Source organism: Marmota marmota, unplaced genomic scaffold, assembly GCF_001458135.2.
Source record: "Marmota marmota marmota unplaced genomic scaffold, marMar, whole genome shotgun sequence".
Classification (NCBI taxonomy): Eukaryota; Metazoa; Chordata; class Mammalia; order Rodentia; family Sciuridae; genus Marmota; species Marmota marmota.
This window is the reverse complement of record NW_025999983.1, coordinates 10,031,760-10,053,228: the sequence shown is the minus strand read 5'-3', so window position 1 is coordinate 10,053,228 and position 21,469 is coordinate 10,031,760. Positions and strand designations below refer to the sequence as shown.

The window sequence follows — 21,469 nt, the reverse complement described above, 5'->3', positions numbered from 1 at the left end:
GCAAGAAATTAAATACTCAGAGTGTATGTATCTAACAATAATTTAAATATTTTTGGAATATGAATGAATATATACCCACATGCTTAAAATGGATATATTTTGTTATTTTAGTCGTAAATTCCTAAAGTTTCTAGACTTTTTTTTTTTTTTTTAAACTAGAAAGTGAAAGGAAGGAAGAGTGGGCAGTTGAAGTGCTTGGCAGTGTGCCAGGTGGAGCTAGTGCTGAGCTTTAGCTTGATATGGCTGGAGCAAGGTGTATGTTTTGTAACATAGGTCAGAATTTAACTCTAGTGGCAAATCTGTATTTTACATCTAGGTATTATTTTAAGATAGTTAAAACCCAAGTGACCTGAACCCTGCAGTCGATGTTGTTGGTTCACTTGGCAGAGGGGCATCACCTGAGCTTGCAGCTCTCAGGTGAAGGGGCAGTGCGACTTCTTTGGTTTTCCTCCTTTATCCTTTTTTCCCCTCACCCATTTTTAAAATAGCAGTGCTCTTCATACTGTCAGAATTTCATGTTGTGACACCTACTCAGAAGTTATGACAGCGGGGTAATGACAGCAACTGCCTCCCGAGAATCAATCAGGCAATTAATTTTGTAAATGAAATGCTGATTATACAAAGCTTCACATGAGAGGCCCAGTGATTAAAATCAATTTAACAAATTGTTTCAGGTGGGACTTGATTAATAATTTGCCATAAGTGCTAAGGCTATATGACCAGCATACCTTGTGGCTGCACTACCTAGCTGTACACAGGGACCCACAGGTAAGCTGTCTGAGCGAGTCTAGGTGATTGTCTAGACCTGGTCCGAAGTGAGACGGACGGCATCATTACATTTTTGTATCTTTCTGGTTCATGTTGTTATGTGTTCTGCTTAAAAAAGAGTTGCCCAGACAGGGTTCAGTTAAATCAAGTTAAAACAGTCCCCCACCCCCCTGCACCCCCTACGTAGGATGATTTAGACTTTTTATTATGGTAACATGTGTTTATGGTAACATGTGTTACGAATCTTATAGTCCCATTCTTAATTACAATAACAGTAATCAACACAGCTTGGAAAATGTCTTAAGAAATTAGGAGGAGTGACATTATGGCATGGAAATAGAAATGCTTATGTTTGGAGCATTATAATTCGAAGCCAGAAGTCACACTTGAAATAGGAGACACAACTGGATGTCTTTCTAACATTCATACACCAAACATTTATTAAGTGCCCATCAAAAGCCAGACCTTGGATCAGGTTCCATTTCTGTCCTTATTTCTAATTGCCACCTCTAGGAAGGTAGTACAGTATTGTTTAGAAGAGGATGGCTTACACTTGGGTTTCTTTTATTTGTTTTTATTTTTTGTTAAATAAATAATGGCAACACTAATTGTGTCGGAGCTGGGGTTGAGAGGAGACTTAGCATGAAGAGCCAGCTTGCTGGCTGATGGGAGATGGATAAACAGAGTTGCACTTGGTTGTGGTAAATATTTAACATCTTATAAATGAGAGAGCTGTACCCTGGGAGGCAGGATGGTTTGTGCGGTTTGGAAGAGCTACCCAGTGTCCTGGGCAGCCAGAGGGCCTCTGGGCCTGACCTTCTGCACTTGGGGATGGGCAAGTCCTAGGACAAAAGGCCTGGAGGTGTGCATGGTGGCTGAGACTGACAGGTGGCAGATGTGTCGTCTAAGGCAAACCTTATTTGAATTTGTTCTTCTGGGTTTTGATTCTTTGAGGTAGTTTATTGGTAAGATTTGTGGTCAAAGAACAAGGCAAAAAGAAGAAATCTCTTTTTTTTGCGGTACTTAGGGATTGAACCCAGGGGCGTTCTACCACCAACTGATACCCCAGCCTTATTTTTTGTTTTCAGACAGGGTCTTACTGAGTTACCAAGGCTGGATCCTCCTGCCTCAGTCTCTGGAGCAGTAGGGATTACAGGTGTGTGCCCCTGTGCCTGGCTGAGAAATCTCTCACATTCCTTTTGATACCACAGTAGATGGAAGATCTGGCAGGGAGGAGGAATGATTCTAGAATTACAGAATGTTAGAACAGCAACAGGGGCTGTTGGGAGTTCGGCTCAGCTCATCTCTCTAGTCCCCCCTCACATCTGAGGAGTTTCGAGGCTCAGAGGAAAGAAACTGCTCAGTATTACAGGTTTGTATCACTTGGTTGCTTGAGCATCTGCTGGGCCTGCCGTTGTGCTGGGTGTTTGGTACACACTTGTGTTAACTTACACTTAGAACTAGGTTCTAGGAGGTACTGTTAACTTGCTACACTATTATCCTGCTAACTCTTCAAGAGAGGAAGCCGAAGTTCCGAGAACTGTAGGAATCTGCTCAAGGTCGCACAGTAAGCAGTGGACGGGTAGCAGTCCTGACTCCGGCTGTGTGGACCTACTGGCTACCCCAGAGCTTGTACGGCCCTCTACATGGAGCAGCAGAGTCGCCCCGGGCTAGCCCCCTTGTCCTTGGCACTGCCTTCCAACTATGTAGCAAGCACTTACACTGCTAATGAGTTGACAGTCTCCGACTTAATCTAAGAATCTTCTACTTCCTCTGGCTGAGATTGTGTCAGCTACACCTTTAGGGTAGTTCCCTCTTTGATTTGAACTTTTAAAAATCCCAGATGTGTTTTCGTGTGGGTGATTGCTTTCCTTTAACTAGGAGCCTGTCAGGCGGCCCCTGCCCCCAGAGGCCGGGTGGAGTTTCACCCTGTCTGTACTGAAGGGGAGGAGCCGGTTCAGCAGGGAAGGTGGCCTGCACCGAAGCATTTCTTGAAGCATATAAAACAAATAAGGGAAAGTTCTGGGTTAAAAGAGGGCACATAACTTTAAGGGCTGGTTTGAGATCTTTCAAAAGCATAGTAAAAAACCATAAACCAAAAAAACATACGGTGACTCTTCTAAAACAGTTTGCTTGTGGAAACAGGTATCAATCTACCTTAGTAGTTTACACTTGAAAACTTTTAAAAAGAGAACTTTAAGAAATACATTTTTAATATATATTTTACCAAGTTTAGTGCTTTTAGGAAAGGCAACCCGCCCCCCTTCTTCTTTTTTCTATCTGAATGCCCTCTTTTGGAGTTTCGGACTTTGTCAGTTGTCCATATTTCTTCCCCCTTGTTTTCTCCCTCCCTCTCAACCCCCCTTAGGTTTAAACCTCTAGGGCACCAGTGGTACTGCCCAGTTGTTATGGATCCCTTGCAGAAGTGAGGCGTATTAGTTATTTTGGCTCTCAGTTACCATTGTCTTTCCCTTTTTCCCATTTTTTTAATTTTTGATTTTGAAATAATTTTAAATTTATAGGAAAATTATAAGGCTAGCACAGAGAAATCTCGTATGCCTTTTACTCTGATACGTTGTTTTTACCACATAATTTTATAACTTTTCTGTTCATCAATAATGTATTTTCTCAAAAGTTTTGAGAGTCTGTTGCATGCCTTTATTCCTAAATACTTGAAAGTGTAATTCCTGGGGACAGGTGTGTTTCTGTGTACCTCAGTGCAGTCATCAGTGTCAGGAAATTTAACTTTGGTACAATACTTGGACTTAACGTTCTGTGTTCTGATTTTGTCCATTGGTCTAAATAGTGTCTATATAGCAGTGTGTGTGTGTGTGTGTGTGTGTGTGTGTGTGTGTGTTACTGCATATTGAACCCAGAGGCACTTAACTACTGAGCCACATTCCCAGACCTTTTTTGTATCTTTTATTTAGAGACAGGGTCTCATCAGATTGCTTAGGGCATTGCAAAATTGCTGAGGCTGGCTTTGAATTCTCCATCCTCCTGCCTCAACCTCCAAAGCTGCTGGGATTACACAGGTGTACCGCCACACCTCCGCCACAACACCTGGCTTTTATGGCGATAGTCTTTCCTTCAGTATCATTTTAGCATGTAGTTTTCCTTTTTTAGAATGTAAGATTTGATAATGAATTAGTTATGTTAACTTTTTTTTTTCTGTGAACATCCAATTAAAATTAGAGTTCACTTTCCTGATAAAGTAGATACTCTGAAAAAGCACTTTTAAACTAAGGCCTGTGTGTCAGCATGGCACATAGTTTTTGTCCACAGATAGAAAAGGCGATTGGTAATTTTCATATTTTTTATTGGTATTTTCTGCAATATAGTTTTAAAGTTGTTAATTTTAAAATTTAATAAAAGAGGGCTAGGATGTAACTCAGTGGTGAAATGGTTGCATACCACAGTACTATAAAAACGAAAAGAAAAAGAAAAAAAATAATAGTTTGAGAAAGATTAGAATTGTTTTTCCATGCAACTTACACTTAATGTCTTTCCAGTGCCTCTCCTTGCCTCTGAAGGAGGTATTGTTTTCTCTTGACAGATGAGGAAACTGAGGCTTAGGGGTCTTGAATAATTTACCTAGCATTTCATGGTGAGTCAAGAGCATCAGAGAGAGATGAACCCAGACCTCTCTGATGACAAATGTAATGCTTTTTTTAATTGTACCAGATGGCGAGTTGGGTTCTTGTCTGTAAAGTGTGGTAACTGATAGTGGCTGCCTGCAGCTTCACTGGGGACTCAGAAATGAATGCTAGGACTGATTGGCAGTGTCCATCTTCTGCGCACTGGTGGAAGACTAGAGGGTTTCTATACCTCATATTGACTATTCTGGAATTATACCCCCCCCCACTAATCATGGTACTTAAAAACCTGTCCTTATTAAAAGTCTATTAAGGGGACTAGGGTTGTGGCTTAGTGGTAGAGTGCTCGCCTAGCATGCACAAGGCACTGGGTTCAATTCTCAGCACAACATAAATGTAAAATAAAGATATTGGGTCCACCTAAAACTTAAGAATAAATATTAAAAAAAAAAAAAGTCTATTAAGGGCCAAGTAGTGGTATGTAGTATCTCCACTTGTGTAAGAAGTTCCTGCCAAGAGTGATGATGTTCTTAGTGTGCGGATGAGTTCACTGGTGGCTTTCCTCAGCCCCACACAGCTACAAGTGGTGGGGCTGGAATAGGACACATGCACACAAATCTTCCCTTCTTGATTTAAGCCTGTATTTATGTGGAAATGCACCATGTCATTCTTCTTTTTTAAGTAAGAGCTTGCTTTGAGACTGTCAGCAATGACACAGGAATATGAACAATGTGGCATGCTTAGAGGTTTAAATGTAAGAGAACGGTAATGCTGTGATAAAAGCTTTATAATTTTTTGGGTGACAGGAATAACAAATTTGAGAGAAAATGGAAATATATTCTACTGCTATTCTGACACTCCTTTTAGATCTAATTTACTCTTTAAGTAAACAATATATATGCACTCTCATTTATTCATAAAATTATTACATTTGCTAAACTAAATTTAAAAGTATAGTTTAGCCAGATAGTATTTTACTCTTTGAATTGACTTACAAGCTGCTGAGCTTTGGGGGATTTAAATTAATAATAGATTTTTGTCAGTTTATAAAAATCAGGCAAACACTGGGGAACCACAGTGGTTTCACTTTCTGGACTTACTCTGCGGTACCTGGTTGCAAAGGTAGGAGGGTTGGTATTTATTTTTCCCACACACCATTCATGTTCCTGTAGGGTGGTCTAGGTCACAGGAGAGTTGGCAGTAGTCTCACCAAACAAATACCATTGCAGAATGCGGTTAGCGCTGTGAAGAGCACTGCTAGGGCTTTCTGAGGGGAACCTTGTAGATGGAGAAATGGGGGTCCAGGGGGTTGATGTGGGAGGAGAGAAGGGAGTTGGAATTGGACAGGGTACTTTCACTTGGGTCACAGACAGGTGGAGTGGCCTGTGGGCGTCCAAGTAGGAATGTCAGGTGGCAGTTGGGTGTGGAGCTCTAGGCCTCAGAGACACCAGTCGAGGGAGACACTTGGGAGACGCAGGCACGGGGAGATAGTGGAAGTAATGGCCTAGGTGAATTTGTGGAAGGTGAAGGTTTGTCTGCAGTGTTAGACCCTTGTCTCTTGTCCCTACTGGTCATTAAGAAAGCCTCCATTCTAGGTAAAGTCCAGCTGTTTAACTGGCCATGCTGTGTTGAGGAAGCTGTTGCCTTCTCTCTTCAACATTAATCGTTTAATTAGTGTTGTAATGGGCGTTGTACTAAGTGCTAGGGGTGCAGAGATGAATAGGACAACCCTCTCACCTTTAAATGAAAATCTGCTGGGGAGACAAGAAAATAAATAGGTTAAATTATTGATTTTGGTTGGATTTCAGTTCACTAATACTTGAAGAGGAAAAGAAAAGAGGTCTAGAAAGTTCTTATTATTGAAAAATTCTATGGTATTTCATTTAACCCCCAATTCACTCCAAGGTGAATATGACTGTATTAAATCATGAGTCCAGAATTACCTAGCTAATAAATGGCATAGGCAGGATTTATATCCAGGTTTATTTAACTCTCAGTCCTGTGTCTTTTCTCTTATGCTTTGCCTCTATTCTGTTTTAGAACCTTCTTGGATTGTTTATTTTGTGTGTTAGAGAAGGTGCAGGAGTGTGGAACGGGCAGGAGTTGCTGCTGGGAGGCAGACGTGGTGGTCCTTGTGCTTGTGTACAAGAAGGGCAGGGGTGGGAGGGGTGCCGGGTCTGGTGGGAAGCTTTCTGATGAGGGTCTTCCCTGAGATGCAGATTCTGGGATTTAGGTTGGTCTTTGTGAATGAGTCTCAGGATCAGCCCAAGGCCCTGTTTTTTTCTACATACCTCTTAAGAGTTTTTGTATCAGTCACGTGCATGGATGGAGACTTGAATAAAATGGTATCCTGATCTCATTGGTGATTGATGTCAAGCTAGGAATATGCAGTTATTATGTTAGATCTCAGAATGAGGATCTTAAAAATAAATAATGCATCAGGATAGAAACAGTGACCAGAAATAAGCAAAAGGAAAAGCAGCAGAGATAAAGACAAACTTCTGCACTAGGGTCAACAACCCAACTGTCTGATGTGAGATGCAGGGAAGGTGGGTTCTGACACAACTGAGGTGGTATGGGCTGGCTAGAGAACGCAAAGATCTTAGGCTGCGTGAGTACCAAAGTAGGTTCTAGAAGAAAGGAACCAAGAACCTCACCATAAAGCTTTGGTGTGAAGAGCAGTAAGGATGGTCATATTTCTCTTGGAAAAAGGAAATAGCTGTACATGTTTCATATGATTTCCCAGAGAACCAAAATAAAGCTCGTGGGTACAAATGACTCAGGTAGAGAGAAGGAGAGAATCCATGGCGTTGAAGTTGTGGACACTACTGGGGGACTCTTGCATACTTCAGGTATGGACCAGTGAGGTTCTTTTGAGTTCTAAGGTTCTGTTCCATTGCTGAATTCTTAAGAAGGATGTCTTAAGAATTATGATCATGAAAGAATGTACTTTGTGCTTTGGAAATTGGTGATACTGTCATTATTTGATAATGAAAATCAGGATCTTTGGATGAGTTTCTAGAGATGGGGGATCAAACTGATAAAAGTTTGAACATCCAAACATCATGGATGCAATTTATTTTTAGCATATCCCTGAGACTTAAGACCCACAGTTGATAGTCTCAGACTGTTAGTTGGTAGTTTATGAAAGTTACTTTATGCATAGGTTATCACAATATTTTATGAATAATATGAATACTAAAAAATAAGAATCCAATAGTATTTTATTTTAGGCTCAGAAAAAATTTAAAAAGTAGCTGGGAAAGAATGTTGTGTGTCTTCTGCTTCTGACTTGTTTAATGAGTACATATATGTGAAAAACTAATTTATTTAAAATTAACATCAAAACATGTTCATTTCAAAGTTGAAAAATTAAAAATTGCCTAAATGCCTCCCTGAAACAAAAGATTCTCTTCTCATGCCCTTTTCCTTCAAATGTCATTCACAGTTCCTCAAATATATATATTCTCAATATCTTACCTTAAGTGCAAACCAAAACTAAGACCAAAAAAATTGAGAGTGGTCCTCTAAGTACATGAGTATTTTGGGGTCTTTATTGACCTCTCCTTCAACATTGCTAACGGCATCATGGTTAGGGGGCACCAATAATTTGATGGTTTTTTGAAGAGCCAACAGTATAACGCTTTTTCCTGTTTTCTGTGTTATCTTGGGACACTGCTTTTCAGTTCCTCCTGGACCATTGGAGAACATGGCAGATAGTCCTGTGTTGACAAAAGAAAGAGTATATTGATGCCAGGTCGGAAGGTCTGGTATCTAGTCCATCTTAGTAAACAGGTGCTATTGTCGTGAGTGTAAATAAAACCAGACAGTTTCAGATGCAGGGCTGTACATTTTTTTTTTTTTGGTCCCTGTTTGATGATCAGATGTGAACCCCCCGGGTTCTGTCATTCACAGCCGCCCTTGTGTCAGCCTGCATGAGAGTCACTGGTCATTGTCTCTGTGGTAGCTGAGAACGTTGGTATTTTGTGGTTTGAAGAGGACCAGGTGCTCTTTAAAAAAACGAAAGCAGAGAACCTTGGCGTCCTGCTCATTTTTGATAAATGGACTTAAAGCCATTAGAAGAACTTGATCAAGAGTGACCAGCTATCCGTGTGTCTGCCACATGTATGTATAGCCTGCAAGGTCTAGCTGGTAAGTGATGTTGGATTTTTATTTTTGAGAACGTTGGTGTGGTCAGTCAGCATGCCCAAGCAGTTCTGAGTAAACAAATGATCCCAGTCATTTGCGCTAGATGTAAAGAAGTGTAAAATCTGGACGCTTGTAATTTGGTTTCAAATGACGTTGGGAGGTTAGAAGTGGCACATGAAAAATGGAAAAATGATACAGGAGTGAAATAACAAATGAAGCAACTTAGAAGGCTGTCACATGGTGGCATCTGGGAGATCCCTGGCAGGTGTGCCATCAACAGGAGTGCTGCTGGGGTGCAGTGAAGGGGCACATAGGTTGTGAAGGTTGCTGGTGGGACAGGATGGCAGGAGTGGGCCCATCAGGCCCTCAGAGGGTGGCTGGGTGCAGGAGAGGAAGACAAGTGCTGGACAAAGACAGCTGGTCACAGCCTCTTCCCCTGCTGCCGGAAGCCAGAGTTGTGTTTGTAGCATGCTTAGGGGAAGAAGGCTTTTTAGAGCTGAATTTAGATATCATCATGGAAAAGTCAACTTTGCTTCCCAATATGACAGCTATTTACAAGTCATTGTGGCAGCCCTGATCATTTTCAGCAAAGTTTTCACATTAAGTGTAATTGTGTGCGTCACAATTGAAAAAATATGCCTTACTTCTTCATGTCTCTACATACCCCACTCTGTTGGTACAGCTTGTTCCCAACTTCTGTGACTGTTGCATAGTCTCGTCCTTTCGGTTTTTCTTCTCTGAACACATAATAGATGACTGCGGGCTTCCAGATCCATGTTAGATCTTTTCAACTCTGAGGTCCTACGTACTAAGTTCTAATTAATTTGATGTTCAGCATAATTGTGAGGGTAGACATTGTTTCTTCCCATTTGTGAATAAGAAAACCGAGAAACAGGTTTCTTATTCAAGGTCACAGAGTGGTAGTAAGTGGTGATACGAGGCTGTGAGTCCACCAGCTTCAGAGCACGTCGGTGACTTGTGCCCGAGTGAGGAGCTCCTGCCCGCTGGAGCAGGGGTGCCACAGTGGGAACAAGGTGTCGAGGCTCATCAGTAGTTGTCGTTGGAAAGAGTTTGACACTGTTTTATACCTGTTGGTTCTAGTACTCATTTACTCTCACCAGGTGAGGCTATTTTTGCCTGTTTTCTAGATAATGGAGTATTGCTTCGAAAGTTTCCTTTAGTTCCCAGTCAAGGAGCGTTTCCCCAGTGATTCAAAGGAAGAGGGGTTTCTTTCTGTGAGCTCTTGTTTAATCCAGATGTGCAGATAAAACTGCAGAACAAGATGTGGTAGTTCTTCTTTCTGTGGAGTTTTGCAAAGCCTCTCTTCAATTTGTAGTTTAAGGAATAGGGCTGAGAAAATCTTAAGGGAATTTTTAATAAACTCTTCTTAATTCACTGTTTAGGAACAATATGGTTATATAGATAACTTGACTCTAAAAGAATGATATTGAAAGACTATAAAAAGTGTAAAGTGTATCTGAAGTATATTAGAAGTATGTAAGTAAATTGTCCTTTAATTTGGATAATCTTTCCTTTTTTTTTTTTTTTTGTATGGGAATTGAACCCAGAGGTACTTAACCACTGAGCCATATCCCCAGGCATTTTAAAATATTTTATTTTGACACAGGGTCTTGGTGAGTTGCTTAGGGCCTTGTTAAGTTGCTGAGGCTGGCTTTGAACTAGGATCCTTCTGCCTTAGCCTCCCTAGCTGCTGGGATTACAGGTTTTGTGTCACTTTGTCCGGCTTAACTTGGATAATCTTAAAAAGGTAACTGGATTCCCAGATTTGCCCCTGAGAGCCCATTTAACAATCTACCCTGTCTGCTTAGAATCTGTACACAAGTATGTTTTTTAAAATGTGCATTGCACTTCTTCCTTGGTTGGAAACTTGAGGCTCTTGGAACAACTTAGCACCAAAAGGAGACACAGGCCAGGATGTGTATGTGTGTCCAAAAGCTCATTTGAATATAGAGGAATTACCAGAAGGCCTCATCAGGAAATGAAATTAGGGGGCTGAGGTGGTGGCTCAGTGGCAGTGTGCTTCCCTGGCATGTGTGAGGCACTGGGTTCGATTCTCAGCACCCCATATAAATAAATAAAATAAATGTCCATTGACAACTAAAAAAATATTTAAAAGGGGGGAAAAATCAGATTGCAGTAGAAGCTGAGTAACTAAAACCAGACTATTCGGGCCAAGAGCTTTTCGAAAATGGTGTTGTATCCTGTGGCCTTCAAAACTCTTGTCTTCATGAAATTTAAATGCAGACTGCAGCAGTTGGGGAATGCATGTTGGGAATAACCTGTTTAGATAGATATTTGAGGTCTGAGCTTAGGGGTGCTCCACCACTGAGCTAACACACTTAGGCCTTTTTATTTTGATACAGAGTCTCACTAAGTTGCTCACAATTGAGCAAAAAAAAAAAGAGCTGGTTTGAACTTGGGATTCTCTTGTCTCAGCCTCTTGAGTAGCTGGGATTATAGGCGTGCACTTGTGTCTGGCTAGGACCATTCTTAATGTGGGTGATATATCTGATATAGCATAGATTTTCCATGAGAAATGCAGTGGTCATCCTCTGAAAATATATCGATAGGAGGAGAGATGATAAAAAATATAAAATTGTTTCAGTTTAAATGTGAATATGAAGAACAACTTGCATTTGAATTTCTGGAAAAGGCTTAGATTTGATTTGTTTTTTGGTGTTTTAAAGAGCTAGTAGTGAAAAGTGGGGGGGGTCGAGATATTGCAGTTCTACATATTTAATGTTAAAAATAGTAAGAATATGCATTGGGATGAATGTGGATTATGGGTAAATATTTAATAATAGAACATAAGAGATGGTTAAAATGAAAGAATTTGCAGTGTAGGAGTATCTGTTTTCAAGCCTTTTGAGAGGTATTGATAATCTGTATTTCATGCTTTTGATTTTCAGGAATCTCAGGTTAAGCTAACAGTTTGACAGCGCAAATTAACTGAATTTTAAGCAGGACTGGGAAAACTGCTGGCAAAGATGAGACAGAGATTACAATACAGTTTTAGTCACTGATAAGATGAATTTGCTGCCCTGTTGCCTATAGCCTTAAAATATAGACATTCCAGTCATTTTTCTACTTAAAATTTCTGCTTTAATTAAGTCAGTTTGGTCTGGCACTACTTAAAGTGAAATAGTAGACCTTTCCTCTGCTTTGGGCTCTGCAGATTGAACGTGGAGATAGGGCTGCTGCAGGGCCCTGTGGTGGACATCGGGCCTGGAATGTTAATTCTCTCAGCCTCCTGGTAGGCCACGCATACCCCAGGCTGGTTTTGAAATCACCAGCTCAGTCTTGGGCTTCACACCTCCATAAAAAGCTTTGTCTCATCTTTTGAAAGAAAATCTGGAGGATATTAGATTTGCTTTTCTCAGGCATCTATTCTAATCTAAAAAATCTTTTGAGAACTCTGGGTCCTGGATTCTGGAGTTACGTGGGGAGGTCAGCGTGTGGGTCTGATCAGAGGCCAACAGTCAGTGTCACTGGAGCAGAACCACACACTGCCCTCCACGTCGTTTTAAAAGTACAGACCTTTCCTTGGCTGCTGACATTGTGAATTTGGAGCAGAACTTTTCTTTGGAGGAGGTGGGGCCTAGGACAACTCACCCTTTGCCCCTGTGTACTTTCACGTGGTCCACTTGGGTGGGTCACTTCTGACCCTTCCTCTGCCTCCCTCAAGGTCAAGCTCAGGTGTGTCCTGCAGAGCCTGTGAGCTGCACCTTTGTCAGCCTGCCTCCAGGGAGGTCTCTCCCTCCCTCAGGGTCTAAGCCCCTCTCCTTCAGCAAAAGCCAGGGTAGTTGCCCAGGCAGCCACCCAAGCCATTTGTGTTTCTGCCTCCAGTGTCAGGCACAGTGAGCATGGTCACTGATAAAATCATTGAAGTCAGTACACACAGTCATGTCCTTAAAATGAACAGCGGTGACCAAGATGCAGGAGTGGAAAATGGCCACACACCCTCTTGGGGCAAGGAGTGAATGGGGCAGAATGGGCAGTTCATAGCTTCCTGGCTTGGGTGTGGGGTCTCACTGCGGGGGCCCCCCTCTTTATACCTCCAGTTTCTGTTCTCATCTCTGCATCGAGAATGCCCTTGCTGAGCTCCCCAAGTATCTGTGGTCAAGTAGGGAAAGCTTTTATAACTTCACCTTAGTGGACCCCAGGTGTGCATTGACGAGCGTGTTTTGTTGCCACGTGTGACTCCACTGTCTGGAATCTGACTACATTTCCTCACCATTCTTTTTCCCTCTATGGGCTCATTTTCCTCCCTTTTACCTAATTAGTGATGTTCTCTAAGATGAATTTCTCTACCCATTGTTTTCTTTTCTCGTAGTCTTCCTGGATAAAGTTAATGGGTTTTGCTTGCTTCATGATGTTAATTCATCCATCCAGTATTTATTAAGCATTTACTCTGTGCCAAGTGCACCTTTTGACTTTGCCCTGGAGAAATAATTGTAAATAAAAGAGAAAACCCCTGCTGATTTCCCCTACATATTTTCTTTGTAATATTCTTAGTTATTGATAGACCTTTATTTTATTTATTTATTTCTATGTGGTGCTGAGAATTGAACCCAGAGCCTCACACATGCCAGGCAGGTGTGCTACTGCTGAGCCCAGCCCCAGCCCCTCCCAACTTATTTTTTAGGTCCCCAAGCTGCAAACTTGTGTGTTTTCAGCAGGATTTCCCACTGGAGCCTCAGTTTTCATGTGTAAGCGGAGTTGGCTTCCACTCCCTACACCCCACCAGATGATACCTTGCCACTCCCCAGTCCTAGTCCTGTCCTCTTCATAGCTGCCAGGTCAGGCCCACAGCCTCCCAGCCCAGCAAGGCCCTTTGAGCTGCTGTCAGCCACTTCCCGCAGGAAATGCTGGTGCTCTGGGAAGGCACTCTGTGGTTCATTCAGAAGAGGTGATCTGAGTGGCTTGTAAAGCTCACCCTTTTTCTGGCTTCTGTGTCCTTCCACTTCTTCTGACTTTCCTGCTTTGCTTGGACTCCGACTGCTTGCATTTTCTCTAGGCAGTTGGTGTCCCTGAGCCGGTGCTGGTGCTGCGCCTCCCCACCTTGAACCTGTTATTCCCATTCAACCGGGAAATGGTCAAGCCTTCCTGAGAGTCCCCATGTCCTTAGAGTTGTGTAGGGATCTGTGTCAGATCTTGGATGGAAGAGTCTGTGCAGCTGGCGGCTGGCCTTCGTAGCCCTGGGCCAGGGATTCCCTGCGCTGCTCAGCCCTGCCTGTGCCCTGGGCGAGAAGGCTCTGCTGAGCCTGACTCCTGACCCTCCCTGATGGCCTTGGCCCTGAGGCTAGGACTGACTCACCAGACCAAAAATAAAATCTGGAATCTAGTTTTGAGCTGATTATGTTTGGTAAGATGCTTGCTTGAACAGGGAAGGTGGCTTATGACTCATAGTCTGCAACTACTGGTGATCTTTGAAAAATTTTATCCTAGACATTTTGTATTATCTAAAATCTGACCTTTCACTTTTTAATGAACACACTTGATGCACTAATGCTTCATCAGGACCAGCAGGCTCAGGTCTAAAAAATATCCTTGTTGTAAGGACACTTTGAAGTCCTAAAGTGTTGCTAAATCATCTTATCCTTTGCCCTTACTACTAGTAAGTTAAAAGAGCCGAGTGGGGTTAGCTGTTACGTTCATTTTCTGTGTGCACAATAGAATTTTAGATGCTTAGGATGTAAAAATCTTAAATTGTATTATTTACTCCTGATCACTCTTAATTGTTAAAACTTTCCTAAAAGTTGGGAGGGGGGTGCGATTATTAGCCCTCAGGATGTTTTCTTAATGTTCTTCTGCATTTCTGTCAGGTCATTTTAAAAAATATTTTCAAAATTTAAAAAATTAGGACAGTAGTGTTTTAAACACATGTGTTAAATACACAACAAAACCTTCTGCATTTGTGATAAACAGTAAATGAATAACCTTTATTCTGTGCTTATTCTTCACAGGGGAGTCCAATGGATCCAATGGTGATGAAGAGGCCCCAGTTGTATGGGATGAGCAGCAACCCTCATTCCCAGGCGCAGCAGAGCAGCCCGTACCCAGGAGGCTCCTACGGTCCTCCCGGCGCACAGCGGTACCCCCTTGGCATGCAGGGCCGGGCCCCAGGGGCCCTGGGAGCCCTGCAGTACCCACAGCAGCAGGTGGGTGCTGGTTTTTCTCCCTGCCTCTCTCTTTTGCTCTTTGTCTTTTGTTGTCAACCTGAGATTGGTGTTAAGAGAATTAGGGGGCATTTCATTGATTTTTTTTTTTTTTGGTACCAGGGATTGAACTTAGGGGCACTGAGCCACATCCCCAGCCCTATTTTGCATTTTATTTAGACTGACTCTCGCTGAGTTGCTTAGTACCTCACCATTGCCGATGCTTGCTTTGAATTCACTATCCTCCTGCCTCAGCCTCCCCAGCTGCTGGGGTTACAGGAGTGCGCCACAGCTCCCTGCTCTTTTAGTTATCATTCTTGATGAAACAGTAAAAATCATTAATTTATCTTGACCTTTAAAATCAAGTTCTTGTAATGTTGAACTTTATACAACAAAGTAGACAAAAATCCCGGTTTTGTAGAAGGCCAGTAGTGCTGATTGTATTTGAAAGGTGGACTGCATCATAATTTTTCAGAAAATTATATAGATCTGAGCTCTATAAAGTAAACTTGGCATTCTTACATTTCTGAGGTCAGACTGTGTCAAATTCAGAGCTGTGAACAGATTTCCTTCTGGTGACCTTTCAAGAAATTCAAAAGGTCTTGTCCATGAAGATATTGCCAGCTTAATTTTTTTTATTTCTTAATAAAGCATTTCCTGTATAACTTTTAAAAAAGGTTTCTGTATTTCATATGAGGATTTGATCTGTTGTCTTAGATCTTAATGAGTTTTACAGCAAAAGATCTAATTTTTGCATTTTTCTCCAGAATCAAATGAAGTTAAGATAAATGACCAGTCACCTGGCAATCTAAACCTCCAGCCTCTCTGATACTCCTTATTATGTTGGTCCGAGGAGCATGAAATTGGGAAAAGACTAAATTAGATTCAAACTTGTCAGGGTATTTAGTTTCTAGGAACCCCAGAAAGGGGTATTTCCAAATTGCTGTGCTGTGCCCGGTGCCCCCAGGGAGTGGGGAGGCTGATACCCTTGGGGTTTTGCTGTCCAGATTAGGGCATTCCAGGAGGCTGCCTGGAACCCATTCCAGGGCTTGACACCCTTCCTCTCAGGACATGCTTCCCTGTATTTGATCAAAAATCTGCTGGGGGCAGGGGGAGAAAGGCTGGACCGAACTAGTTTTCTCTCTAAAGTGGGTGTGGAGGAAGGTGTCTCAGACTTCAAGTGGTCCAGGGCTGGATACTAAAAGTTCACCAGTAAGTTGCCTCCCAGCCTTCCCTTTAAGGCTGAGTAGTGTCTTTCCTCTTTATCTTTATGGAGGAAGATAAAAGGAGCTGAGTCTCTGGAGTCCCAGCTGTTGATTTCTTAAACAACCTGTAGTTATTGTTTGAAGATTTCACTCGGCAGTTATTAAAAATCAGTTACTGGGAATGCTGACTGTCAATTCAGTTGCATACTGAACTGTACTCTTAATTTTCTCGACATTATTACTTTCTTTCAGCAATATTTTGTTTCTTAGAATCAAAGTCCTTAGTTGTGCTTGCTAATTGTGAGAGGGAGGTAATTTGTAAATGTGAAAAGTGATTGGGTTTCCGTGTCTCTGCAGCCCCCCAACTCCTGTTTTAATTCAGAGCTACTTTGCCTTTTTGTGAGGGGAAGAAGCCAACAGCTGTTTGTACTGGGATTGACAGTTCTGTGTAGCCTCTGGCCACTGGGGTGGCTGGGGAGGGGTGGGGAAGAGGCGGAGGGTTGTGAGGAGTGGCAGGGCTGCCAGACAGTGCCTACTGCCCTGTCCCTCTTGAGTCTGTGCCTTCTTTTTCCACCACTTCCCCTGATGTGGCCTTGGAAAGTTGTTTTCAAAGTCCTTTTTAGAAGTTTGAGACCTTGGCTTAGTTTGCAGAATTACAGTCAGAGTCACACAAATGGAGTGTGTGAAGCATGATTATTAGGAAATTTCTTTTTATTATTTCCAAACATAGAGGACCTACACAGATACATAGAGCAGTCTCATTTGTCTTAGCTTCTTGGTTTCATTTAACAATTCTGACTTTTATATTTTAATAATCAAACAACTTTTAGATTTATTTGAAGGGGCAAATTGATGACGATTATCCTAGTATTTCAGCAAATAGTTGATCTGGAATTATAAAATGGGAAAGAGAAGGAAAGCAAAATGAGCCAGTTGTGGTGGTGTACCCCTGTAGTCTAGCAACTTGGGAGGTTGAGGCAGGAGGATTGCAAGTTTGAGGCCCAGCTTTAGCAACTTAGTGAGATTTTTAAAAAAATTTTATTCATTTTATTGTTGATGGACCTTTATTTTTTATTTATATGTGGTGCTGGGAATCAAACCAGTGCCTCACACATTCGAGGCAAGCGCTCTACCACTGAGCCACAACCACCATCCCCTCTTAAAAAAAAAGAAAACAAAAGAAAAAAAGGGAGGAGGATTCAGCTAAGTGGTAAAGTGAAAATAAATGAGTAAATAAAAAGCAAAATGAGAGGGCTGGGGATGTGGCTCAAGCTGTAGTGCGCTCTCGCCTGGCATGCATGGGGCCCGGGTTCGATCCTCAGCACCTCATACAAAGATGTTGTGTCCACTGAAAACTAAAAAATAAATATTAAAAAATTCTCTCTCTCTCTTTAAAAAAAAAACAAAAAAAAAAGCAAAATGAGAGAGCTAAGTCCAAAAGTGGTTTATAATGGGAAAGCATGAATTTTTTAGTTTGTAGAAAGATCCATATTATGAATACCTTTACAACAAATCTTAATTTTAATTGAGGTTTTATATCAGGTATTTTACTCTGCTGACCAGAAAGAAATACTCAGATCTTTCTGATAATGAAAGGAAAATAGTGGATCTGATAAGAAACTATCCTGGTGCAGTAATGCCCAGCTTTCAGATTGAATTGATCATAATCTAGGATCTAAATAATCTGTGCTGCTTTTTCACCCTTTCATGTAGTTATAATAGTTCTGAAACACAATATTTTGTTTTGAAATTTAAAAGACTAAACTGGGTATACATTTTTGAATGTGTGCAATATTTTAAAGAAGACATACAGCTTTTATAATAGCAAGTCCAAATCCATGTGACCTTAGTAGATTTGAAATGGGAAGAAATTAATGAGCAAGGTTGAGCAAAGGTTATTAGAGAACTCACTCGCATTTAATTTTGTTAGTTTTAGCCTGTGTTCTTTGAGGAATTCAATGGAGTTGCTGTTTGTAAATTTTGGAAGTTATGAATGTGTCCACAGACAAGGTCCTATCACTGATTGGCTGCTGGTTCTATCCTTCTTCTCCAAGGATTAATATAATTGGATGAGCATTATTGTAGTTATGGCTACTAATGTTCTTGAGGGAAAGAGTTGGACGATAATTATGACATTGAATATTTATCGAGTGGACATCACCACCTAGGCATGACTTTGCTTTGGATGCCTTCCAAAGCTTTCTGTGTTTGGTTTGTGAACCTCTAATGAGCTGAATCCAGCTCATTTAATATTGCTCATATATTTTTGCAAAGGATTAAAATGCAGGAATTCAAGTTTGTAAATTGAGTTGCCCACTTACCAGCTGAGTGGTAAGTTTTCTTTGGCTCAGGGGTCACAGTTTGATTCCTGGCTGGCATTCCATTCCTGTGATAGGAATTTTAAATAAGTATTCTGTTGGAAAAAAAAAAAAACTGCAGCGGTTTTGTGAAATTTAGCATGGATTTGATCTCTGTTTATTTTTTGTCTCTGAGGGTCAGGAAGAACTGGCCACCGAGTGTTTGATTTTAGTATTAACTTGGTGAATTTTGATTTATATGGTGATAATTTTATTTTTGAAATAAACTCATGCCTGGGTCGTTGAAGCATGACGTGATAATAGTATATTGTTTTAGTCTGTATTAACTGGAACTAGATTTGTGGTCTTTTACTTGCTGTTTCTCTCTCTCATCAGGCAAATACATGCCTAAACAGATTAGTCTTGCACGGTTCCCTAAAAACTAGTCTACTTGGGTTTTTATTGAGTTGAGAGGGGAAATGAATTTTCTATGCCTCTGTGGAGAATGTTCTGCCTCCAGGCTCCCGGAATTCAAACCTGGGGATGGTTAGCAGAAGCACATTGGTTGACTTCATCTAGTGCATAGCTACACAGATGTTTAATCCTTAAAGTTGCTGGAATTTGATTCTTTTGAGTTTTTAATTTATAGACATAGAGGTAGTCTTTACTGACAGGGATATGGATAAACAAGTGCTTTTTTCATTTTTCTTGTCATCTGTGATCATAAATGTGTACTGTACATAGACCCTTACCAACTTGCAAAGAAGAATTTTATGTAAAATAACACTCAGGAAAAGTAGGCTATAGAAGGGGTGTGTGTGTGTGTGTCCCCAGCTGGTTTCAGTGGTGCAGTCTGAGCTCTTCCTTGAGGTCTTGAGTTTGGGGTTGGCGTTTTTCACTGCTCTTACCTTGTTGTTGAGGTCTGATAGTATGGTGCCTGTTGGAATTATAAAATGGGGAAAGTGAAAGAAATCAAAACCAGACACGTAAGTTCATGGGTGGTTCATCACAGGAAACTGACATTTTTAGTTTGTAAAACAATCTGTATTGTGAAGACCTTTACAACAAAACATGGAATATGGTCATTGTTGAAAGTGACAAAATTAAGTAGACGTTAGTTATTTTTTTTATGATGACTCATCTGAACTTAGTACTTTAAGTTAAAGTAAAAACTGAATTAAAAACAAGTTCTTTTGAAGAGTACTTTAAAAAAATTTATTTTATTGTATTTGTTCTTTTTAGATATACATGACAGTAGAATGTATGTTGGCATGTTGCACCTACATGGAGTATAGCTTATTCTAATTAGGATCCTATTCTTTTGGTTATACACGATGTGGAGTTACCCTGGTTGTGTATTCAAATACAAGGCTAGGAAAGTCATGTCTGATGAATTCTACTGTCCTCTCCATTCCCTCTTCCTCCCTTCCCTTTGTCTAATCCAGTGGACTTCTCTTCTTCCCCTCCCCAGAGGACTTTTAAAAGCAGTAGGTATTCTAGTGTGTGTCTGTAATTTTTCTTCTGTACCCTTTGGCTGTGTCTTTGCTGTGTGTGTGTGTTTTTTTTTTTTTTTCTTGGCACCAGGGATTGAACTCCCTTGTTGTCAGTTAGCATCCAGGTATCAGAGAGAATGTCAGTCTTTGGGTTTTTTTTGGAACTGGCTTATTTCATTTAGCATGATATTCTCCCATCTGTCCACTTACCAGCAAATGCTGTGATTTCATTTTTACTTATGGCCGAGTAATATTCCATATATATGTGTATATATACCACATTTTCTTTATTCGTTTGTTGAAGGCCACCTAGTTTGGTTCCATAGCTTGGCTCTTATGAATTAAGCTGCTATAAACATTGATGTGGCTGCACCACTCTAGTATTCTGATTTTAAATCCTTTGGGTATAGACTAAGGAGTGGGATAAGTGGATCATATGGTGGTTCCATTCCAAGTTTTCTGAGGAATCTCCGTACTGCTTTCCATAATGGTTGCACCAGTTTGCAGTCCCACCAGCAATGTATAAGCATACCTTTCCTCCCATATCCTCACCAACATTTTTTTGTTACTTGTATTCTTCTTTTTTTTTTTAAGAGAGAGGGAGAGAGAGAGAGAATTTTAATATTTATTTTTTAGTTATCGGCGGACACAACATCTTTGTTTGTATGTGGTGCTGAGGATCGAACCCGGGCTGCACGCGTTCCAGGCGAGTGCGCTACCGCTTGAGCCACATCCCCAGCCCCTTACTTGTATTCTTGATAATTGCCATTCTGACTGGAGTGAGATGGAATCTCACTGTAGTTTTAATTGCATTTCTCTTAATTGCTAGAGATGTTTAACATTTTTTTCCTTGTATTTTTTGACCATTCATATTTTGAAGAGGACTTTTAAAAGCAGTAGGTATTCTAGTGTGTGTCTGTAACTTTTCTTCTGTACCCTTTGGTTGTATCTTTGCTGTGTGTGTATGTTTTTTTTTTTTTTTTTTTCCCTTGGCACCAGGGATTGAACTCAGGGGCACTCAACCTGAGGCACATCCCCAGCCCTTTTCAATTTTGAGACAGGTTCTTGCTGAGTTGCTTAGCACTTCATTAAGTTGCTAAGGCTGGCTTTGAACCTTCGATCCTCCTGCTTAAGCCTCTTGAGTTGCTGGGTGTGTGCTACAGGTGTGTGCTACCATGCCTGTCTTTGCTGATTTTTGAGTGAAATATTTATTTCAGAACATAAGCATTTTATTTGGTACCATCTTCACAGCCAAAACACTTCTTCCAATGCAAATGTTTGTTTTGGCAGCGGATATTTCTAAAAAGGAGACGAACATCACAATTGTTTGGCTAAAATAAATGTTTTCTTTGGGGTTATTAAGGTGCCTGAACAATTTCTAGGATTCTCACCTGTGTTATTTTATGTTTTTGGTCTATTCTGGGAAAAGTGGTTTTCTTTTGAATGTAATTCAAATCATGTTTTGAGAACAATATCTCTGAAAAGTAAGGGTGATTGGAGAGAGGAAAGTCCAGTTAGACCTAAAAATATCAGTATTTTGGCATGAAATGTCTGTTTTAGACTCAATTTCTGAATCATAAACATGAAGCCAGTAGTCAGGACTAAATTTTGGTTTCATCTAAAAAAGAGCTTAGCCCTCCTGTTTTGAGGGAATAGGATGGAGTGTCACAGGATGAGAAGGAAGACTGGCTTGGCCTGGGGGGAGGAGGAGGAGTGCTAAGTATCTGTTTTCCTTTCAGACTCTTAATTTTTTGATAGTTTCTGTATTCACTGAGATACCCA

The 21,469-nt window shown here is 41.0% G+C and overlaps 1 protein-coding gene across 10 annotated transcripts in view; it reads left to right on the top strand.

Annotated features, from left to right (window-relative positions):
- Arid1b (AT-rich interaction domain 1B) overlaps positions 1 to 21,469 on the top strand; it is a 407,120-nt gene that overhangs the window by 28,006 nt on the left and 357,645 nt on the right. For 3 of the 10 annotated variants that reach the window (XM_048805918.1, XM_048805923.1, XM_048805922.1), the window contains exon 2: positions 14,501 to 14,695. In XM_048805918.1, coding sequence (XP_048661875.1) covers positions 14,510 to 14,695 — 186 coding nt within the window. In that variant the 5' untranslated portion in view covers positions 14,501 to 14,509. Of the gene's footprint in view, positions 1 to 7,534; positions 8,517 to 14,500; positions 14,696 to 21,469 lie in introns of those variants that run through there. The other 7 variants (XM_048805920.1, XM_015498654.2, XM_048805919.1 and 4 more) reach the window with 6 other exon arrangements.